This window comes from Macaca nemestrina, chromosome 4 (genome assembly GCF_043159975.1).
Source record: "Macaca nemestrina isolate mMacNem1 chromosome 4, mMacNem.hap1, whole genome shotgun sequence".
NCBI classification, from domain to species: domain Eukaryota; kingdom Metazoa; phylum Chordata; class Mammalia; order Primates; family Cercopithecidae; genus Macaca; species Macaca nemestrina.
The window spans coordinates 154,132,415-154,149,614 of NC_092128.1; the positions used below are offsets into that span (position 1 = coordinate 154,132,415).

At 50.2% G+C, this 17,200-nt stretch overlaps 1 protein-coding gene across 2 annotated transcripts in view; it reads left to right on the forward strand.

Annotated features, from left to right (window-relative positions):
* The window catches only part of LOC105483401 (sorting nexin 8), a 54,717-nt gene that overhangs the window by 19,277 nt on the left and 18,240 nt on the right, over window positions 1–17,200 (forward strand). For both annotated transcript variants that reach the window (XM_011744254.3, XM_011744255.3), the window contains exons 2-3: window positions 14,798–15,003; window positions 16,854–16,971. In XM_011744254.3, the coding sequence (XP_011742556.1) occupies window positions 14,798–15,003; window positions 16,854–16,971 (324 nt within the window). The remainder of the gene's footprint in view (window positions 1–14,797; window positions 15,004–16,853; window positions 16,972–17,200) is intronic.

Consider the following 17,200-nt stretch of genomic DNA (forward strand, 5'->3'; position numbering starts at 1 on the left):
CATTGGGAGAACTCTTCTGGACATAGGCCCAGGCAAAGAATTTATGCCCAAGACCCCAAAAGCAACAGAAACACATTTCCGTTTTTTTTTTTTTTTTTTTTTTTTTTTGCTGGGATTACAGGCGCCCGCCACCACGCCTGGCTAATTTTTGTATTTTTAGTAGAGATGGGGTTTCGCCATGTTGGCCAGGCTAGTCTTGAACTCCTGTCCTCAGGTGATCCACCTGTCTTGGCCTCCCAAAGTGCCGAGATTACAGGTGTGAGCCACCGTGCCCGGTCTGTTTTTTTTTTTTTTTTTTTTTTTTTTGAGATGGAATATTCCTTTGTTGCGCAGGCTGGAGTGCAATGGCACAATCTCAGCTCATAGCAGCCTCCGCCTCCCGGGTTCAAGCAATTTTCATGCCTCAGCCTCCTGAGCAGTTGGGATTACAGGCACGTACCACCATGTCTAACTAATTTTTGTATTTTTAGTAGATATGGGGTTTCACCATGTTGGTCAGGCTGGTCTCAAACTCCTGACCTCAGGTGATTCACTCGCCTCAGCCTCCCAAAGTGCTGAGATTACAGGCATGAGCCACCACGCCTGGCTGAGCATCTTTTCATGTGCCTATTGGCCATTTCTGCATCTTCTTTAGGTAAATGACTATTCAATTTTTTTGTACGTCTTTAAAATTAGGCAATTTTGTCTGGTACAGTGGCTCACTCCTGTAATTCCAGCACTTTGGGAGACCAAGGTGGGTGGATCGCTTAAGCTTAGGAGTTGGAGACCGCCTGGGCAACACCGTTAGACCCCATCTCCACAAAATAAAAAAATTAGCTGGGTGTAGTGGCAGGCACCTGTGTTCCTAGCTACTTGGGAGGCTGAAGTTGGAGGATTGCTTGAGCCCAGGAGTTTGAGGCTGCAGTTAGCTGGGATCACACCACTGCATTCCAGCCTGGGTGACAGAGTGAGACCCTGTTCCCCCGACCCCTGCCGAAAAATTTAGGTAATTTGTAATTTTAAAAGAATTGAGTTGTATTCTTTTATTTTTTAAAAGAATTGAGTTGTAATAATTCTTTTTGTTGTTGTCATTCTGTTTTGTTGTTTTTGGAAATGGAGTTTAGCTCTTGTCTCCCAGGCTGAAGTGCAGAGGGGCAATCTCTGCTCACTGCAACCTCCGCCTCCCGGGTTCAAGCGATTCTCATGCCTCAGCCTCCCGAGTAGCTGGGAGCACAGGCATTTGCCATCACACCTGACTAATTTTTTGTATTTTTAGTATAGATGGGGTTTTGCCATGTTGGCCAGGCTGGTCTTGAACTCCTGACCTCAGATGATCCGCTCGTCTCAGCCTCCCAAAGTGCTAGATTACAGGCGTGAGCCACTGCGCTGGGCTGAAATTTCTTTAATATATGCTAGATACAAGTCCCTTATCAGTATATAATTTAAAATATTTTATTTTGTCCCATTCTGGGGGTTGTCTTTTCAGTTTCTTTTTGTTTTTGTTTTTGTTTTTGTTTTTGTTTTTGAGACAGGGTCTTACTGTGTTGCCCAGGCCAGAGTGTAGTGGCACGATCATAGCTCACTGCAGCCTCAACCTCCTGGGCTCAATCGATCCTCTTGCCTCAGCTTCCTAAGTAGCTGCTACTATAGGCATCACCACACCTGGCTTTTTTAATTTTATTTTATTTTTATTTTTAGAAATAGGATCTTGCTCTGTCACCCAGGCTGATCTCGAATTTCTGGGCTCAAGCAGTCCTCCTGCCTCAGGAGGCGTGAGCCATGGGACCCAGCCTCACTTTCATTCTTTTTTTAAAGTATTAAAAAATTTTTTTGGCATTTCAGGGGGAAAATAAACTAAACAAAAAGTAAAAAGTAATACAAAGAAGAGAAAAAGAAAAAAGAAATAAATTTTTTTTAGCAATAGGGTCTTGCCATGTTGGCTAGGTTAGCCTTGCACTCTTTGACCTCAAGCAGTCCTCCCACCTCAGCCTCTCAAAATATTAGGATTACAGGTGTGAGCCACTGTGCTTGGCCAATTTTTTTTTGTTTTTGTTTTGTTTTTGTTTGAGGTGGTCTTGCTCTGTCACCTAGGCTGGAATGCAGTGGCACAATCACAGCTCACTGCAGCCTTGACCTCCTGGGCTCAAATGATCCTCCTGCCTCTGCCTCCCAAGTAGCTGGGATTACAGGTGGGCATCACTATACCTGGCTATTTTTTTTTTGTAGAGATGGGGTCTCACAGTGTTGCCCAGGCTGGTCTTGAACTCCTGGGCTAAGTGATCCTCCCACCTCAGCCTCCCAAAAGTGCTATGATTACAGGCGTGAGCCACTGTGCCCAGCCTGGTCTCACTGTCTTGGTGGTGTCTTTTGCGGCACAACAGTTTTAAATTTTGATGAAGTTCAGTTTAGCTGTTTTGTTATGTATTTACTTTTGGTTTTTTTTGATATAAGGTCTTGTTCTGTCACCCAGACTGGAGTACAGTGGCGCGATCGTAGCTCACTGCAGCCTCAACCTGGGCTCAAGTGATTCTTGGGTAGCTCAGCCTCTTGGGTGGCTGGGACTACGAGCATGAGCCACCATGCCTGGCTGATTTTTTATTTTTATTTTGTAGAGGTGGGATCTACAAAATCCTGTGTTGCCCACACTGGTGTCCAACTCTAACCTGAAGGAAACCCTCCCACCTCAGCGTCCCAAATTGCTGAGTATTTTGTTCTTTTGTTGCCGTGCTTTTGGTGTCATACCTAAGAAGTCTTTGCCTGACCCAAGGCCCTGAAGATTTATGCCTATACTTTCTGCTAAGAGTTTTGTAGTGGTAGCTCTTACATTTAGGTCTGTGATCCCATTTTGAGTTAGTTATCATATATGGTGTGAGGGAGGGGTCTGGCTTCATTTTTTTTTTTTTTTGAGATGGAGTCTCACTGTGTTGCCCAGGCTGGAGTACAATGGTGGGATCTTGGCTCACTGCAACCTCTGTCTCCTGGGTTCAAGTCATTCTTCTGCCTCGGCCTCCCAAGTAGCTGGGATTACAGGCACGCACCACCATGCCTGGCTAATTTTGTATTCTTAGTAGAGACAGGGTTTCATCATGGTCAGGCCACTGTCAAACTCCTGACCTCAGGGGATCCACCCATCTCGGCCTCCCAGAGTGTTGGGATTACAAGCGTGAGCCAGCATGCCCGGCTGGGCTTCATGCTTTTGAAGGTGGGTACCCAGTTGTCCATCATTAGATGTGTTCTGGGTGCACTTGTGGTGTGCTCCTCCCATGACAGGGAGCAGTGGGAAGCCGCAGCTCTCTAAAGGAGTGTTTGCTTTAGTTTGGGAGAAGCCTGTGAATGAGACAAGTTGAGGAAGGCTCAAAAAGGAGAGTCAAGCCAGTTGTGGGAGTGTGAAGGAAGCAAGGACTGATAGATCCTTAACTGGGCTGGGAAGCACTTCAGTGTTGAAGCGGGGTTTGAACTGAGCTTGGAGCCTGGAGAGAACTCATTTCAGAAATTCTTAGTAATCAGGACCAGGGGGTTGGCCCTTACAAGACTGGTGTCCTTTTTTTTTTTCTTTTTGAGATGGAGTCTCGCTCTATCACCCAGGCTAGGGTACAGTGCCACGATCTTGGCTTCCTGCAGCCTCTGCCTCCTGGGTTCAAGTCATTCTCATGCCTCAGCCCTCTGAGTACCTGGGATTACAGTCACGTGCCACCACACCCAGCTAATTTTTGTATTTTTAGTAGAGACAAGGTTTCACCATGTTGGCCATGCTGGTCTCGAACTCCTGAGCTCAGGTGATCCGCCCACCTTGGCCTCCCAAAGTGCTGGGATTACAGGTGTAGGCCTCCACATCTGGCCTAGTTTCTTTCTTTCTTTTTTTTTTTTTAAGCAGGGTCTCTTCTACTCCCCAGGCTAGACTGCAGTAGCACAGTCATAGCTTATTGTAGCCTTGAACTCCTGGGCTCAAACCACCTCCTGCTTTGGAAGTAGCTTGGACTACAGGTTCATACCACCATGCCTGACGGTTTTTTTTTTTTTTTTTTTTTGGTAGAGATAGGGTCTTGCTGTGTTGTCCAGGTTGGTCTCAAACTCCTGGGCTCAAGTGATCCTCTCCAGCCTCAGCCTCCCAAAGTGTTGAGATTACAAACGTGAGCCAGTGCCCAGCTACAAGACTGTTTATACTTTGCTTCAAGGTAGAAACCCTGAGGCCATTGCAGAAAGACAGCAACCTTGTTCTCTGATTGTAGGGTGGTTGTCTGGATGATGCGCCAGTATTTCCTCACCAGGGTTCCTCCTCCTGTTCTTCTAGGGGAAATGGATGTAGCTAAGAGTTGGCAGAGAGGCCGTGGTGGAGGAAGGAAGATTCTCTGCCTCGTACGGAGGTCACTCTCGGGACTCAGCGTGGCAGGGCCTGTTGACCACGTTCTCTTTGTGTCAGCAGCTTTTGCTTGGTGCTGCGGCTGACTGAGGCGCGGTCCCCTCACCACGAGACCTCACAAGCACTGGGAGGGTATGCGGCTGTCGCCCTGCCTCGGCCACCCTCCTGGCCCCCAGTGAAGTTATGTGGCTTTCTTGCTCACGTGAATTAGATTCTTTTCATTCATTCAGCAGGTGTTTATTTAGCATCTGTTACGTGCTGGGCACTGTTATTTTTCTTTTCTTTTTTTTTTTCATTGTTTGAGACTGAGTCTCTGTCACTGAGGCTGGAGGGCAGTGGCGTGATCTCAGCTCACTGCAACTTCTACCTCGTGGGTTCAAGAGATTCTCGTGCCTCAGCCTCTGGAGTATCTGGGATTGCAGGCATGCACCACCATGCCTGGCTAAGTTTTTTTTGTATTTTTAGTAGAGACTGAGTCTCGCTGTGTTGCCCAGGTTGGTCTCGCACTCCTGGCCTCCAGTGATCCGCCCATCTTGGCCTCCTAAAGTGCTGGGATTACAGGTGTGAGCCATCATGCTGGCTTTATTTATTTATTTATTCATTTATTTAGAGGCAGAGTTTTGCTCTATTGCCCAGGTTGGAGTGCTGTGGTGCAATCTTGGCTCACTGCAACCTCCACCTCCTGGGTTCAAGTGATTTTCCTTCCTCAACCTCCCCAGTAGCTGGGATTACAGGTATGCACTGCCATGCTCGGCTAATTTTTGTATTTTTAGTAGAGATGGGGTATCACCATGTTGGCCAGGCTGGTCTCGAACTCCAGACCTCAGGTTATCCACCCGGCTTAGCCTCCCAAAGTGCTGGGATTACAGGTGTGTGCCATCACGCTGGCTTTATTTTTATTTTTTGAGATGGAGTCTTGCTCTGTTGCCCAGGCTGGAGTGTAATGGCTCGATCATGGCTCACTGCAGCCTCCGCCTCAGCCTCCCGAATAGCTGAGACTATAGGTGCGTGCCACAGTGCCTGGCCCGAGTGGCTTTTTTATACCCACATGAACACTACTACATTACTAACAGAAAAGCATCGAGTGAGACTTTTCTTCTGAAACTATGTTCAGAGAGTGGCTGCGGTACTGCCTTGGCAATCTAGGGAATGTATCCTCACAGCATTTAAAAAAAAAAAGAAAAAAGCAGAATTTTTGCTTCCTCCCTGAGGATTGGGAATACGGAATGGTGGTTATAACGTAAAGGGAAAAGCATCTAGATGGAACAGTGAATTAATGGATTGCAACTATGTTAAAAGAGGCACAGGCCTCCCAGAATGAGGGAACACGGAGGGAAAATACTGAATGTTGGCCCGTGTGCGAGGCAGCTGGAGCTCTTGCTGGTGGGAGTGTGAATTGGCTCAGTCACTTTGGAAAACTGAAATATTTACCAAGCTGAACATATGCAGATCCCGTGATCCAGCAACTTCACTTTTAGATATGTTATGGAGCCAACAGAAAGGCGCACATATGTCCACCAAGAGACACGTGCTGGAATGTTCATAACAGCGCCATGTGGAACAGGGAGGCACTGGAACCCTCCCAGATGCCCCACAGCAGAGGGAGGAGGAGGTGGCGAGGACACAGTCACGCAGCGGCGCCCGCTGCAGGGGCAGCCAGAGCCCTACAGCCACGTGCACGACAGGTCCCACAGCCTGATGCCGAGGGAAAGACGTCAGGAACAAAGGAACTGACTTGTCGAGGGTAGTTACATAATATAAAAACAGGCCAGGCGCAGGGGCTTCCACCTGTAATCCCAGCACTTTTGGAGGCTGAGGAAGGAGGATTGCTTTAGTTTGGGATTTGGAGACCAGCCTGGGCAACATGGGGAAACCTCATCTCTACAAAAAATACAAAAATTAGCTGGGTGTGGTGGCGTGCGTCTGTGGTCCCAGCCACACTCGGGAGGCTGAGGTGGGAGGATTGCTTGAGCCTGGGAGGTCAAGGCTACAGTGAGCTGTGGTTGCACCACTGCACTCCAGCCTTGGTGACAAGAGTGAGACGCTGTCTCAAAAACAAAAACCCCAAAATAGGCAAACCCCCAGCTTGAGAAGTCAGTGATTACTCTTGGGGTGGTGGCTGACAGGGCCTGAGCGGGCATCCACGCTAATTCTGCTATTGCTATCTGGGTGCCGTGGCACTGGTGTGCTCATATAGCAAACTCACTGAGCTGAGCAGTCGAGAAAGACCTGCCTGGAAACATTACCCATCAGCTCTAGAACAGCACTCACTTTGAGAAGGGAAAGGGAGAGGAGGGGAATAACGTGTGTCTATAACATTGTGTATTGTGTATTTTCACTGCAAATTTAATATCTCCATGACAGAAATGTATCTCTGGATACCATAAAAATGTTCACTAAGATTTTCTGCAAAGACAGTATCTGAATTTCTTTTTTTTTTTTTTTTTTTTTAACAGTCTCCCTCTGTCACCTAGGCTGGAATGCAGTGGTGCGATCTCGGCTCACAGCAACCTCAACCTCTGCCTCTCAGGTTCAAATGATTCTCCTTCCTCAGCCTCCCGAGTAGCTAGGATTACAGGCACACACCACCATGCCTGGCTAATTTTTGTATTTTTTGTAGAGTTGGGGTTTCACCATGGTGGCCAGGCTGGTCTTGAACTCCTGACCTCAGATAATCTGCCCGCCTCGGCCTCCCACAGTGCTGGGATTACAGGCATGAGCCACTCTGCCCCGCCAGTAACTGAATTTTGAATTGTAAGGCTCCATGGATGGTCCAGAACACATGATGCCACCACCAGTGTGTTCAAAAGCACAGTGAACCACACAGCCACACTGAAGAGTGTAGCCAAGTCGAAGGGTTTTTCCCAGAACACCACAAAGCATAGTTTTGTTTGTTTGTTTGTTTTCCCCTGCTCGCCCAGGCAGGAGTGCAATGGTGCTATCCTGGCTCACTGCAATCCCAAAGTATTGGGATTATAGGCATGAGCCACTGCACCCAGCCTTTATATAGGGTTTTTGTTGTTGTTGTTGTTGTTTTTTATTTTTATTTTTATTTATTTATTTATTTTTTGAGACAGAGTCTCGCTGTCACCCAGGCTGGAGTGCAGTGGCGCAGTCTCGGCTCACTGCAAGCTCTGCCTCCCAGGTTCACGCCATTCTCCTGCCTCAGCCTCCCGAGTAGCTGGGACTACAGGCGCCCGCCACCATGCCCGGCTAATATTTTTGGTATTTTTAGTAGAGACAGGGTTTCACTGTGTTAGCCAGGATGGTCTTGATCTCCTGACCTCGTGATCTGCCCGCCTCGACCTCTCAAAGTGCTGGGATTATAGGCATGAGCCACCATGCCCGGCCTTTTGTTTTTATTTTTTTTTGAGATGGAGTCTCACTCTGTCACCCAGGCTGGAATGCAATGGTGTGATCGCCGCTCACTGCAACCTCCACCTCCCAGGTTCAAGTGATTCTCCTGCCTCAGCCTCCCTAGTAGCTGGGATTACAGGCATGCATCACCACATCTGGCTAATTTTTGTATTTTTAGTAGAGATGGGTTTTCTTTTTTTTTTTTTTTTTTTTTTTTTGAGACGGAGTCTCGCTCTGTCGCCCAGGCTGGAGTGCAGTGGCCGGATCTCAGCTCACTGCAAGCTCCGCCTCCCGGGTTCACGCCATTCTCCTGCCTCAGCCTCCCGAGTAGCTGGGACTACAGGCGCCCGCCGCCTCGCCCGGCTAATTTTTTTTTTGTATTTTTTAGTAGAGACGGGGTTTCACCATGTTAGCCAGGATGGTCTCGATCTCCTGACCTCGTGATCCGCCCGTCTCGGCCTCCCAAAGTGCTGGGATTACAGGCATGAGCCACCTCGCCCAACCAAAAAATTAATTTTTTAAAAATATAAAATTTAGGCTGGGCGCAGTGGGTCATACCTGTAATCCCAGCACTTTGGGAGGCGGAGGCAGGTGAATCATGAGGTCAGGAGATCGAGACCATCCTGGCTAACACGGTCAGTCTGTACTGTGTATTTTCAGTCTCTACTGAAAATACAAAAAATTAGCCAGGCGTGGTGGCGGGTGCCTGTAGTCCCAGCTACTCGGGAAGCTGAGGCAGGAGAATTGCTTTAACCGGGAGGCGGAGGTTGCAGTGAGCTGAGATCGTGCCACTGCATTCCAGCCTGGGCGACAGAGCGAGACTCCATCTCAAAAAAAAAAAAAAATTTATATATATATATATAAATCTATAAAAAGTTTAAATAATAAAATAGACTATATGGCACATTACAACTTTATGTACATGGAAATGGAAAGTAATCTGCAAAAATGAATATAGATGTATACAGGTTGTAGGGATGGAGTGACTTTATTTCAAAATATTTTAATGTTACATCACATTAAATAAGATATTAAAAATAAACCTTAAGGTAATGAAATCGAAGCTATGAAAAGTTTCTGTTTAAAGTATACAACCTAGGCTGGGTGCAGTGGCTCACGCCTGTAATCCCAGCACTTTGGGAGGCTAAGGCGGGTGGATCACGAGGTCAGGAGATTGACACCAGCCTGGCTAACACGGTGAAACCCCATCTCTACTAAAAACACAAAAAATTAGCTGGGCGTGGTGGTGGGCGCCTGTAGTCCCAGCTACTCAGGAGGCTGAGGTAGGAGAATCGCTTAAACCCGGGAGGCAGAGGTTGCAGTGAGCCAAGATTGCACCATTGCACTCCAGCCTGGGCAACAGAGCAAGACTCCATCTCAAAAACAAAAACAAAAACCACACAAAAAAAAGAAGAAATAAAGGCCGTGTTCAGAAACACCTGATTTCCATTCTGCTTCGTGGGAGGGTTTAGGACAAGTGATCTAATTCCTTCTCTCTCTGTTGCTCTATGACAAGGGCTTTCAAACTGTGGCCCCTGACCAGCAGCAGCATCTGGGAACTTGTTAGAAATGCAGATTCCAGACTGAGTATGGTGGCTCACGCCTGTCATCCCAGCACTATGGGAGTCTGAGGCGGGTGGATCACCTGAGGTCAGGAGTTTGAGACCAGCCTGGACAACATGGTGAAACCCCATCTGTACTAAAAATACAAAAATTAGTCGGGTGTGGTGGCGGGCACCTCTAGTTCCAGCAATTTGGGAGGCAGAGGCGGGTAGATTACTTGGGGTCAGGAGTTCAAGACCAGCCTGGACAACATGGTGAAACCCCATCTGTACTAAAAATACAAAAATTAGCCGGGTGTGGTGGCGGGCACCTGTAGTTCCAGCAATTTGGGAGGCAGAGGCGGGTAGATTACTTGAGGTCAGGAGTTCAAGGCCAGCCTGGACAACATGGTGAAACCCCATCTCTACTAAAAATACAAAATTAGCCGGGTGTGGTGGCACACGCCTGTAATCCCAGCTACTTGGGAGGTTGAGGCATGAGAATCGCTTGAACCCTGGACACTGAGGTTGCAGTGAGCTGAGATTGTGCCATTGCACTCTAGCTCGGATGACAGAGCAAGACTCCGGCACCCCCTCCAAAAAAAAGCAGATCCGGGAGGCAGAGCTTGCAGTGAGCTGAGATCCGGCCACTGCACTCCAGCCTGGGCGACAGAGCGAGACTCCGTCTCAAAAAAAAAAAAAAAAAAGCAGATTCCCAGGCCCTACCCCAGCCCTCCTGTTGGAGAGACTCTGGGGGTGGGCCCAGCCCTCTGTGTTCGAAGGGGCCCACCAGGCAATTCTGATATGCACCCACTTTAATTTAACCTTGGGACGCTGTGCCATCCTCGCTGGTCCTGGTACCCCCTCTGTTGTAGGGAACTGGCAGCTGGGGACAGCAGCCTTGTGTCGTGGAAGAGCATGGAACTTGGAGTTGGAATACACATTCGGGTCCTCCCCACCACTACACGGGACGGTAGGAGCCACACTCGCGGTCTCTTTGGGAAGGCCCATGCCCTGTCCTGGCTCTGAAAGCACCAGCACTGAAGCCCTCTCCACCGGCACCGGGAACCCCAGGGAGTGCCTGGGCTGCATGGACCCGGAGCTGGAGGTGTCTCCGAGTGCTCAGTGTAGCCCCACCGCTGGGTCAGCAGGAAGCGGTGTGTGGGCCAGTCTGGGGAGGGCTTGGCCTCCAGGCAACAGCTGCAGCTGTGCTGCTCGGGGACCTCCACCGAGCAGGTCCCGTGCGACCTGCGCCAAGGCTGTCGGAGCCTGTGACTTCTGCCGAGGTCAGCATTTGCAGAAGTTGTGCTCGGATGAAGGGGGAGCGTCTTTGCACAGGGTTCGTCGGCAAATACTGTTTGTTTGTTTTTTTTTGAGATGGCGTCTTGCTCTGTTGCCCAGGCTGGAGTGCAGTGGTATGATCTCAGTTCACTGCAACTTTCACCTCCTGAGTTCAAGTGATTCTTGTGCCTCAGCCTCCTGAGTAGGTGGGATTACAGGCGCCCGTCACCATGCCCAGCTAAATTTTTTTTTTTTTTTTTTTTTTTTTGAGACAGAGTCTTGCTCTGTCGCCCAGGCTGGAGTGCAGTGGCGCGATCTCTGCTCACTGCAAGCTCCGCCTCCCGGGTTCACGCCATTCTGCTACCTCAGCCTCCTGAGTAGCTGGGACTACAGGTTTCCACCATCACGCCTGTCTAGTTTTTTGTATTTTTAGTAGAGATGAGGTTTCACCATGTTGGCCAGGATGGTCTCGATCTCCTGACCTCGTGATCTGCCCACCTTGGCCTCCCAAAGTGCTGGGATGACAGGCATGAGCCACTGCGCCCGGCCATGCCCAGCTAATTTTTCTGTGCTTAGTAGAGATAGAATTTCGCCACGTTGGCCAGGCAGGCCTCAAACTTCTGACCTCAGGTGATGCACCTGCCTCAGCCGCCCAAAGTGCTGGGAATTCAGGCGTGAGCCACCGCGCCTGGCCAATCCTGTTTGTTTCTAAAGCTGTGGACTCTGGCGCGGGAGGCCCGAGGTGTCGGCTGTGAACAGAATGTGGCGCTCGCCTGCTCTGGGTCGTTACTGTCTGAGGTTCCTGGTGGAAGACACTGGGTGGGAGACAGGGGTGCGTGTGTTTGAAGTTTCGTTGTCTTCTGATTTGTGGATAACTCACTTGGAGATCCACAACCTCGTGAGGCTGAAAGGATCTTGAATATTGCTTGTGGCCTGTTTTCCCTTTTTTTGTTGCAAAGAGGGGTCACAGTGGGCCAGCGGCTGACGTGGGCCTGACTCTGCCCCTCACCGCGTGCCTGGTTCCTGTGACGTCTGCCCAGCCCCCTCTCACAGCCACATCTTTCCTAGTGGAGCATCCACATGTGATCCCCATGCATCGTGTGGAAGGCACCGATTTGTGAGCCAGTCTGGGGAGCTGACCGCCACCGAGAACTTGCTGAGAGGGGAATATCAGTCTGAGTTTTAGCGGGTAGATTTACAGAATCTTTTTGGATTGGAGCGTGGTAAATCTGGAAGGAAGTCAGGGACATTTATTGAATGTTTTCTATTGGCGAGTTATTTTCAGCTCTCCTTCCTCACTGAATTCTGAGGCCCTCGGCCTGGGATCTGAGGGGCCGCTTCCCTCCCGGGGTCTCCCAGATAGCGAGCAGCACTTCAGGGGCAGGACTTCCAAGTCCACGTTCTGGGTTGGGTCTGAAGCCCACAGTAAAGCAGTTTGGTGCCAGAAGGGTTGGAGTGGGGAGGGATGCCGTTCAAGGGGCCTGCTGGGGGTTGCTGCTGTATCAGGACATAGATGGCGATGGCCAGGCCAGGGGGTTGGGCATCCTTACGCCCACCACACGGATTTGAACGGTAAGCTCAGAGGTGGCTGCGAGCTAGGCCATACAGCTAGGAAATGATGGAGGCTGGACTTCAGCCAGGATCTCTCTGCGCCAGATCCCATCCTGCGTCCACAGCTTTTCCAACCCGGGGCCAAGCTGGCCTCTCTCGTCTGATCTGTTTTCTGTCTGTGGGACTGGGTTAGTGTAGGGTGTATCGTCCAGGCGCTGTGTCTTATGGGCTGTGTGCGTAGCTTCAAGGGGTGTCAGTTTGATGAGAATGTTGAAGTCCCATTCGTGAGCGTTAACATTTATTCCCGCAGACAGCCAGGTTCCTCCTCCTGGGGTTTCTGCCCTTTGTGCAGTGCCTGGTCCGTCACCTGGCAGTGTACCCTGTTTGAAATGATGTTTTTTTTTCCTTTTCTTTTTTAGAGACAGGGTCTTACTCTGTCACCCAGGCTGGAGTGCAGTGGCCCAATCTCGGCTCAATCTCGGCCCAATCTCGGCACACCGCAGCCTTGAACTCTTGGGCTCAAGCAATCCTCCTGCCTCAGCCTCCTGAGTAGCTGGGACTACGGGTTGCACCACCATGCCCGTAATTTTATTTTTTGTAGAGATGGCATCTCTACAAAAGACCAGGCTGGTCTTTAACTCCTGGGCTCAAGCGATCCTCTTGCCTCAGCCTCCCAAAGTGCTGGGATTGTAGGCACTAGCCATTGTACCCGGTCTTTTACTTTCTTTTTCTTAATTAAAATTTATTTTGAAAATATGGACATGTGGCCGGGCATAGTGGCTCATGCCTGTAATCCCAGCACTTTGGGAGGCCGAGGTCGGTGGATCATTTGAGGTCAGGAGTTTGAGACCAGCCTGGCCAACATGGTGAAACCCTGTTTCTACTAAAAATAAAAAAATTAGCCGCGCATATTGGTGCACGCCTGTCCTCCAGGTTACTCCGGAGGCTGAGGCAGGAGAATCGCTTGAACCCGGGAGGTGGAGGTTGCAGTGAGCCGAGATCGTGCCACGGCACTCCAGCCTGGGCAACAGAGTGAGACTCTGTCTCTCAAAAAAAAAAAAGGTATGGGTATGCTAGTTTAGCAAACTGACACTTGAAAGCGTAACTTTCTAATGATTGGAACTTGTACACAGAAGTGGTTAAGATGTTTGAGAGCAATCGAGAGTTGAAGAAGTGTCTGATTTAAAATGTGTTTTTTGAGCTCTTTCAGATTCTCATGCAATCAAAGTTCAAATTCTTCACCAGCATGTGACCACTTGGTAATCATTACTGAGTTTACATTCTTGGAAGATTATCTTTTTTTTTTTGAGCCAGAGTCTGGCTCTGTCCCCCAGGCTGGAGTGCAGTGGCCGGATCTCAGCTCACTGCAAGCTCCGCCTCCCAGGTTTATGCCATTCTTCTGCCTCAGCCTCCGGAGTAGCTGGGACTACAGGCGCCCGCCACCACGCCCGGCTAGTTTTTTGTATTTTTTAGTAGAGACGGGGTTTCACTGTGTTAGCCAGGATGGTCTCAATCTCCTGACCTTGTGATCCACCCGTCTCAGCCTCCCAAAGTGCTGGGACTACAGGCTTGAGCCACCGCGCCCAGCCTATCTTATTTTAATGATCAGGAAAATCATAAAAATTAATACATGCTTAATAGAGAAAACTTAAACTTTTTTTTTTGGAGACAGAGTCTCTGTTGCCCAGGCTGGAGTGCAGTGGCGTGATCCTCTGCTTCCTGAGTTTAAGCAATAATTCTCCTGCCTCAGCCTCCTGAGTAGCTGGGATTACAGGCGCGCATCAACATGTCAAAAAAAAAAAAAAAAAAAAAAGGCCGGGCGTGGTGGCTCAAGCCTGTAATCCCAGCATTTTGGGAGGCCGAGACGGGCGGATCACGAGGTCAGGAGATCGAGACCATCCTGGCTAACACGGTAAAACCCCGTCTCTACTAAAAAATACAAAAAATTAGCCGGGCACGGTGGCAGGCGCCTGTAGTCCCAGCTACTCGGGAGGCTGAGGCAGGAGAATGGCGTGAACCTGGGAGGCGGAGCTTGCAGTGAGTTGAGATCCGGCCACTGCACTCCAGTCTGGATGACAGAGTGAGACTCCGTCTCAAAAAAAAAAAAAAAAAAAAAAAAAAACCAAACCAAACTTTTTTTTTTCTATTTAGAACTCACTCTGTATTAAAAACTAAACTGACTTTTTACATATGATTCCTTGTTTTGGTTTCTTCTTTGCAAGCTGGGCGTAGGATCTCTGATTTGCTTTTGCCACTTTGTGCAGGATGCACGGTGACTTCTTGTCCGTAAGGTGGCTGGAGTTTTCTGGCTTAATTCTTCCATGCGTATGGTCGGGAGTCCTAGCTATAAGCAGGTCGTGTGAGCGAGTCTGGTGTTGACTCTGTAGTGAGAGTGAGTGAGTCTAGCGTCGACTCCGTAGTGTGAGGGAGCGAGTCTGGCCTCGGCTCCATGGTGTGAGTGAGTGTGGCTGGCTGAGGATGGGACCTGCTGCGTGACATGGCCAGAGTCCACGTGCTGAGCTAGCACAGAGCAGAGGGAGGCTGCGCTTTTCAATTTATTTTATTTTTTGTACAGACACGGTCTCACCATATTGCCCAGGCTGGTCAAGTGATCCTCCCTCCTCGGCATCCCAAAGTGCTGGGATTACAGGGGTGCACCACCGTGCCTGGCCAAGGCTCCATTTTTTGAGCAGCCGTTCTCACTGGTCATTCGCCCTCTCCCCTGCAGATCAGCCGACACCCCAGGCCATCGAGCCCCAGGCCATCGTGCAGCAGGCCACAGCCCCCAGTCGAATGCAGATGCCGCAGGGGAACCCACTGCTGCTGTCCCACACCCTGCAGGAGCTGCTGGCCAGGGACACTGTGCAGGTGGAGCTCATTCCGGAGAAGAAGGGCCTCTTCCTGAAACACGTGGAGTATGAGGTTTCCAGCCAGGTAACCGGCAAATTGTGTGTATGTCGGGGCAGGATGGGGAAGAAAGGGTCGCATCTCAGCATCTCAGGGCAGGAGTGGTGTGACAGGAGAAGGCTGAAGGGTGAGTCTGTGTGACTGGCTATAGGCAAGATCCAGAACTCGCAGCAGGGTCAGACTGTGGAGCCGACTTTTCCACACCTTTTTTCCTTGCACCTCGCTCTGGCCCAGCCATGTCCCCACCTGGTCCGGTTCGTCCTCCCCACCACTGTGCTCTGCAGTCTTGTCTTTTCTTTCCTTTTTTTTCCTTTCATTTCTTTTTTCTTTTCTTTTTCTTTTCTCTTCTCTTCTCCTTTTTCCTTCCTTCCTCCCTTCCCCACTTCCCTTCCCTTCCCTTTCCCTTCCCTTCCCTTTCCCGTTTCCTTTCCCCTTTCCCCTTTCCTTTCCTTTTTTTTTTTTTTTTTTTTGAGACTGAGTCTCGCTCTGTCACCCAGGCTGGAGTGCAGTGGCACGATCTCAGCTCACTGCAAGCTCCGCCTCCCAGGTTCACACCATTCTCCTGCCTCAGCCTCCCGAGTAGCTGGGACCACAGGCACCCGCTATCATACCTGGCTAATTTTTTGCATTTTTAGTAGCGACAGGGTTTCACCATGTTAGCCAGGACGGTCTTGATCTCCTGACCTTGTGATCCGCCCGCCTCAGCCTCCCAAAGTGCTGGGATTACAGGCATGAGCCACCATGCCCAGTCTTGTGTTGTTTTTTTTTTTTTAAATTACAAACGGAGACTTGCTATGTTGTCTCAGCTGGTCTCAAACTCCTGGGCCCAAGCATTCCTCTCACATTGGCCTGCCAAAGTGCTTGGCTCACAGGCATGAGCCGCTGCACCTGGCCTTAAGGACGAGCGAGCAGGTCTCCCTACCCTGCCGTCTGCTCTGCTCTGCTTCATTGTGTTCCAGAGCCTGTGGCCACACGGTTCAAATGGTTGTCAGTAAAGGATGAAGGGGGTCAGAGAGGGGAGGATTCCCTTCGAGGACCGTGTCAAAGCCGCCTTGCTATCTGGCATTGCCGTGGTTCCTGGCCCTCTGGGCCACAGTCGGAGATGTGGACCAGCTGGTGGGATGCTGCGGGGGAGCGGAGCGAGCCAACCCTTCCTTCTGGGGCCTGGCAGCCTGGGGGCGAGGCAGCTGTGAGGGTGTGGGACGTGCTGTTCCCTGCCAGGAGCCAGCAGCTGGCCTTTCTTCCAGTCTTACTAAGCTGCCCGTCCCTTAAGTAAATTCATTGCCACGCAGGTAGCATTTGTCAAGGAGGCAGTTTGGTCACCCCCGATGTGTGTGTAATGGGCCAGCCACTGACCAGGTGGGAAGCTGCTGTGCCTCATATCGTTTGCTTAATTTTTTTTTTTTTTAATTTTTTTGACACAAAGTCTTGCTTTGTCACCCAGGCTAGAGTGCAGTGGCGCGATCTCGGTTCACTGCAACCTGCGTCTCTGGGGTTCAAGGGATTCTCCTGCCTCAGCCTCCAAAGTAGCTGGGACTACAGCTGCCCACCACCACACCCAGCTAATTTTTGTATTTTTAGTAGAGATGGGATTTTGCCATGTTGGCCAGGCTGGTCTCGAACTCCTGACCTCAGGTGATCCACCTGCCTCGACTTCCCAGAGCGCTGGGAATACAGGCAGGAGCCACCGCGCCCGGCCTAAGAGTTTAAAAGTTGCATTGCCATACACGAAGGCATTACAGGATTTCTCCGTTTAGTAAAGGCCTGGTGAGAGGAGATGCACGTGGTGCTGCTGTTTTCCTGGGCTCTGTTGAGGGGAAGTGATGAGGTGGCGTGGTTTCCAATGTCAGATCTAAGCACCGAACCTTCTCTTGCAGCGCTTCAAGTCCTCCGTGTACAGACGGTACAATGACTTCGTGGTCTTCCAGGAGATGCTCCTGCACAAGTTTCCCTACCGTATGGTGCCTGCCCTGCCACCCAAGAGAATGCTGGGAGGTAAAGCTGGGCGTGCTGCCCACCGGGGGTGGAGGGGGCGAGCCCACCCTGTGGTCCCAGCTCAGGGATGGAGCCCACTGTAGACTAGGCAGGTGCAGGGCTGCAGGGAAACTCCAGCCTTTTGGCATCTGGGGCAGAGCTATGGCTTGAGTGCAGCCTTGGTGCAGGCAGGGAGACTGGCACCCGGCATCCTTAGCCCACTGGAGCCTTCAACTGGATGACCTGGATG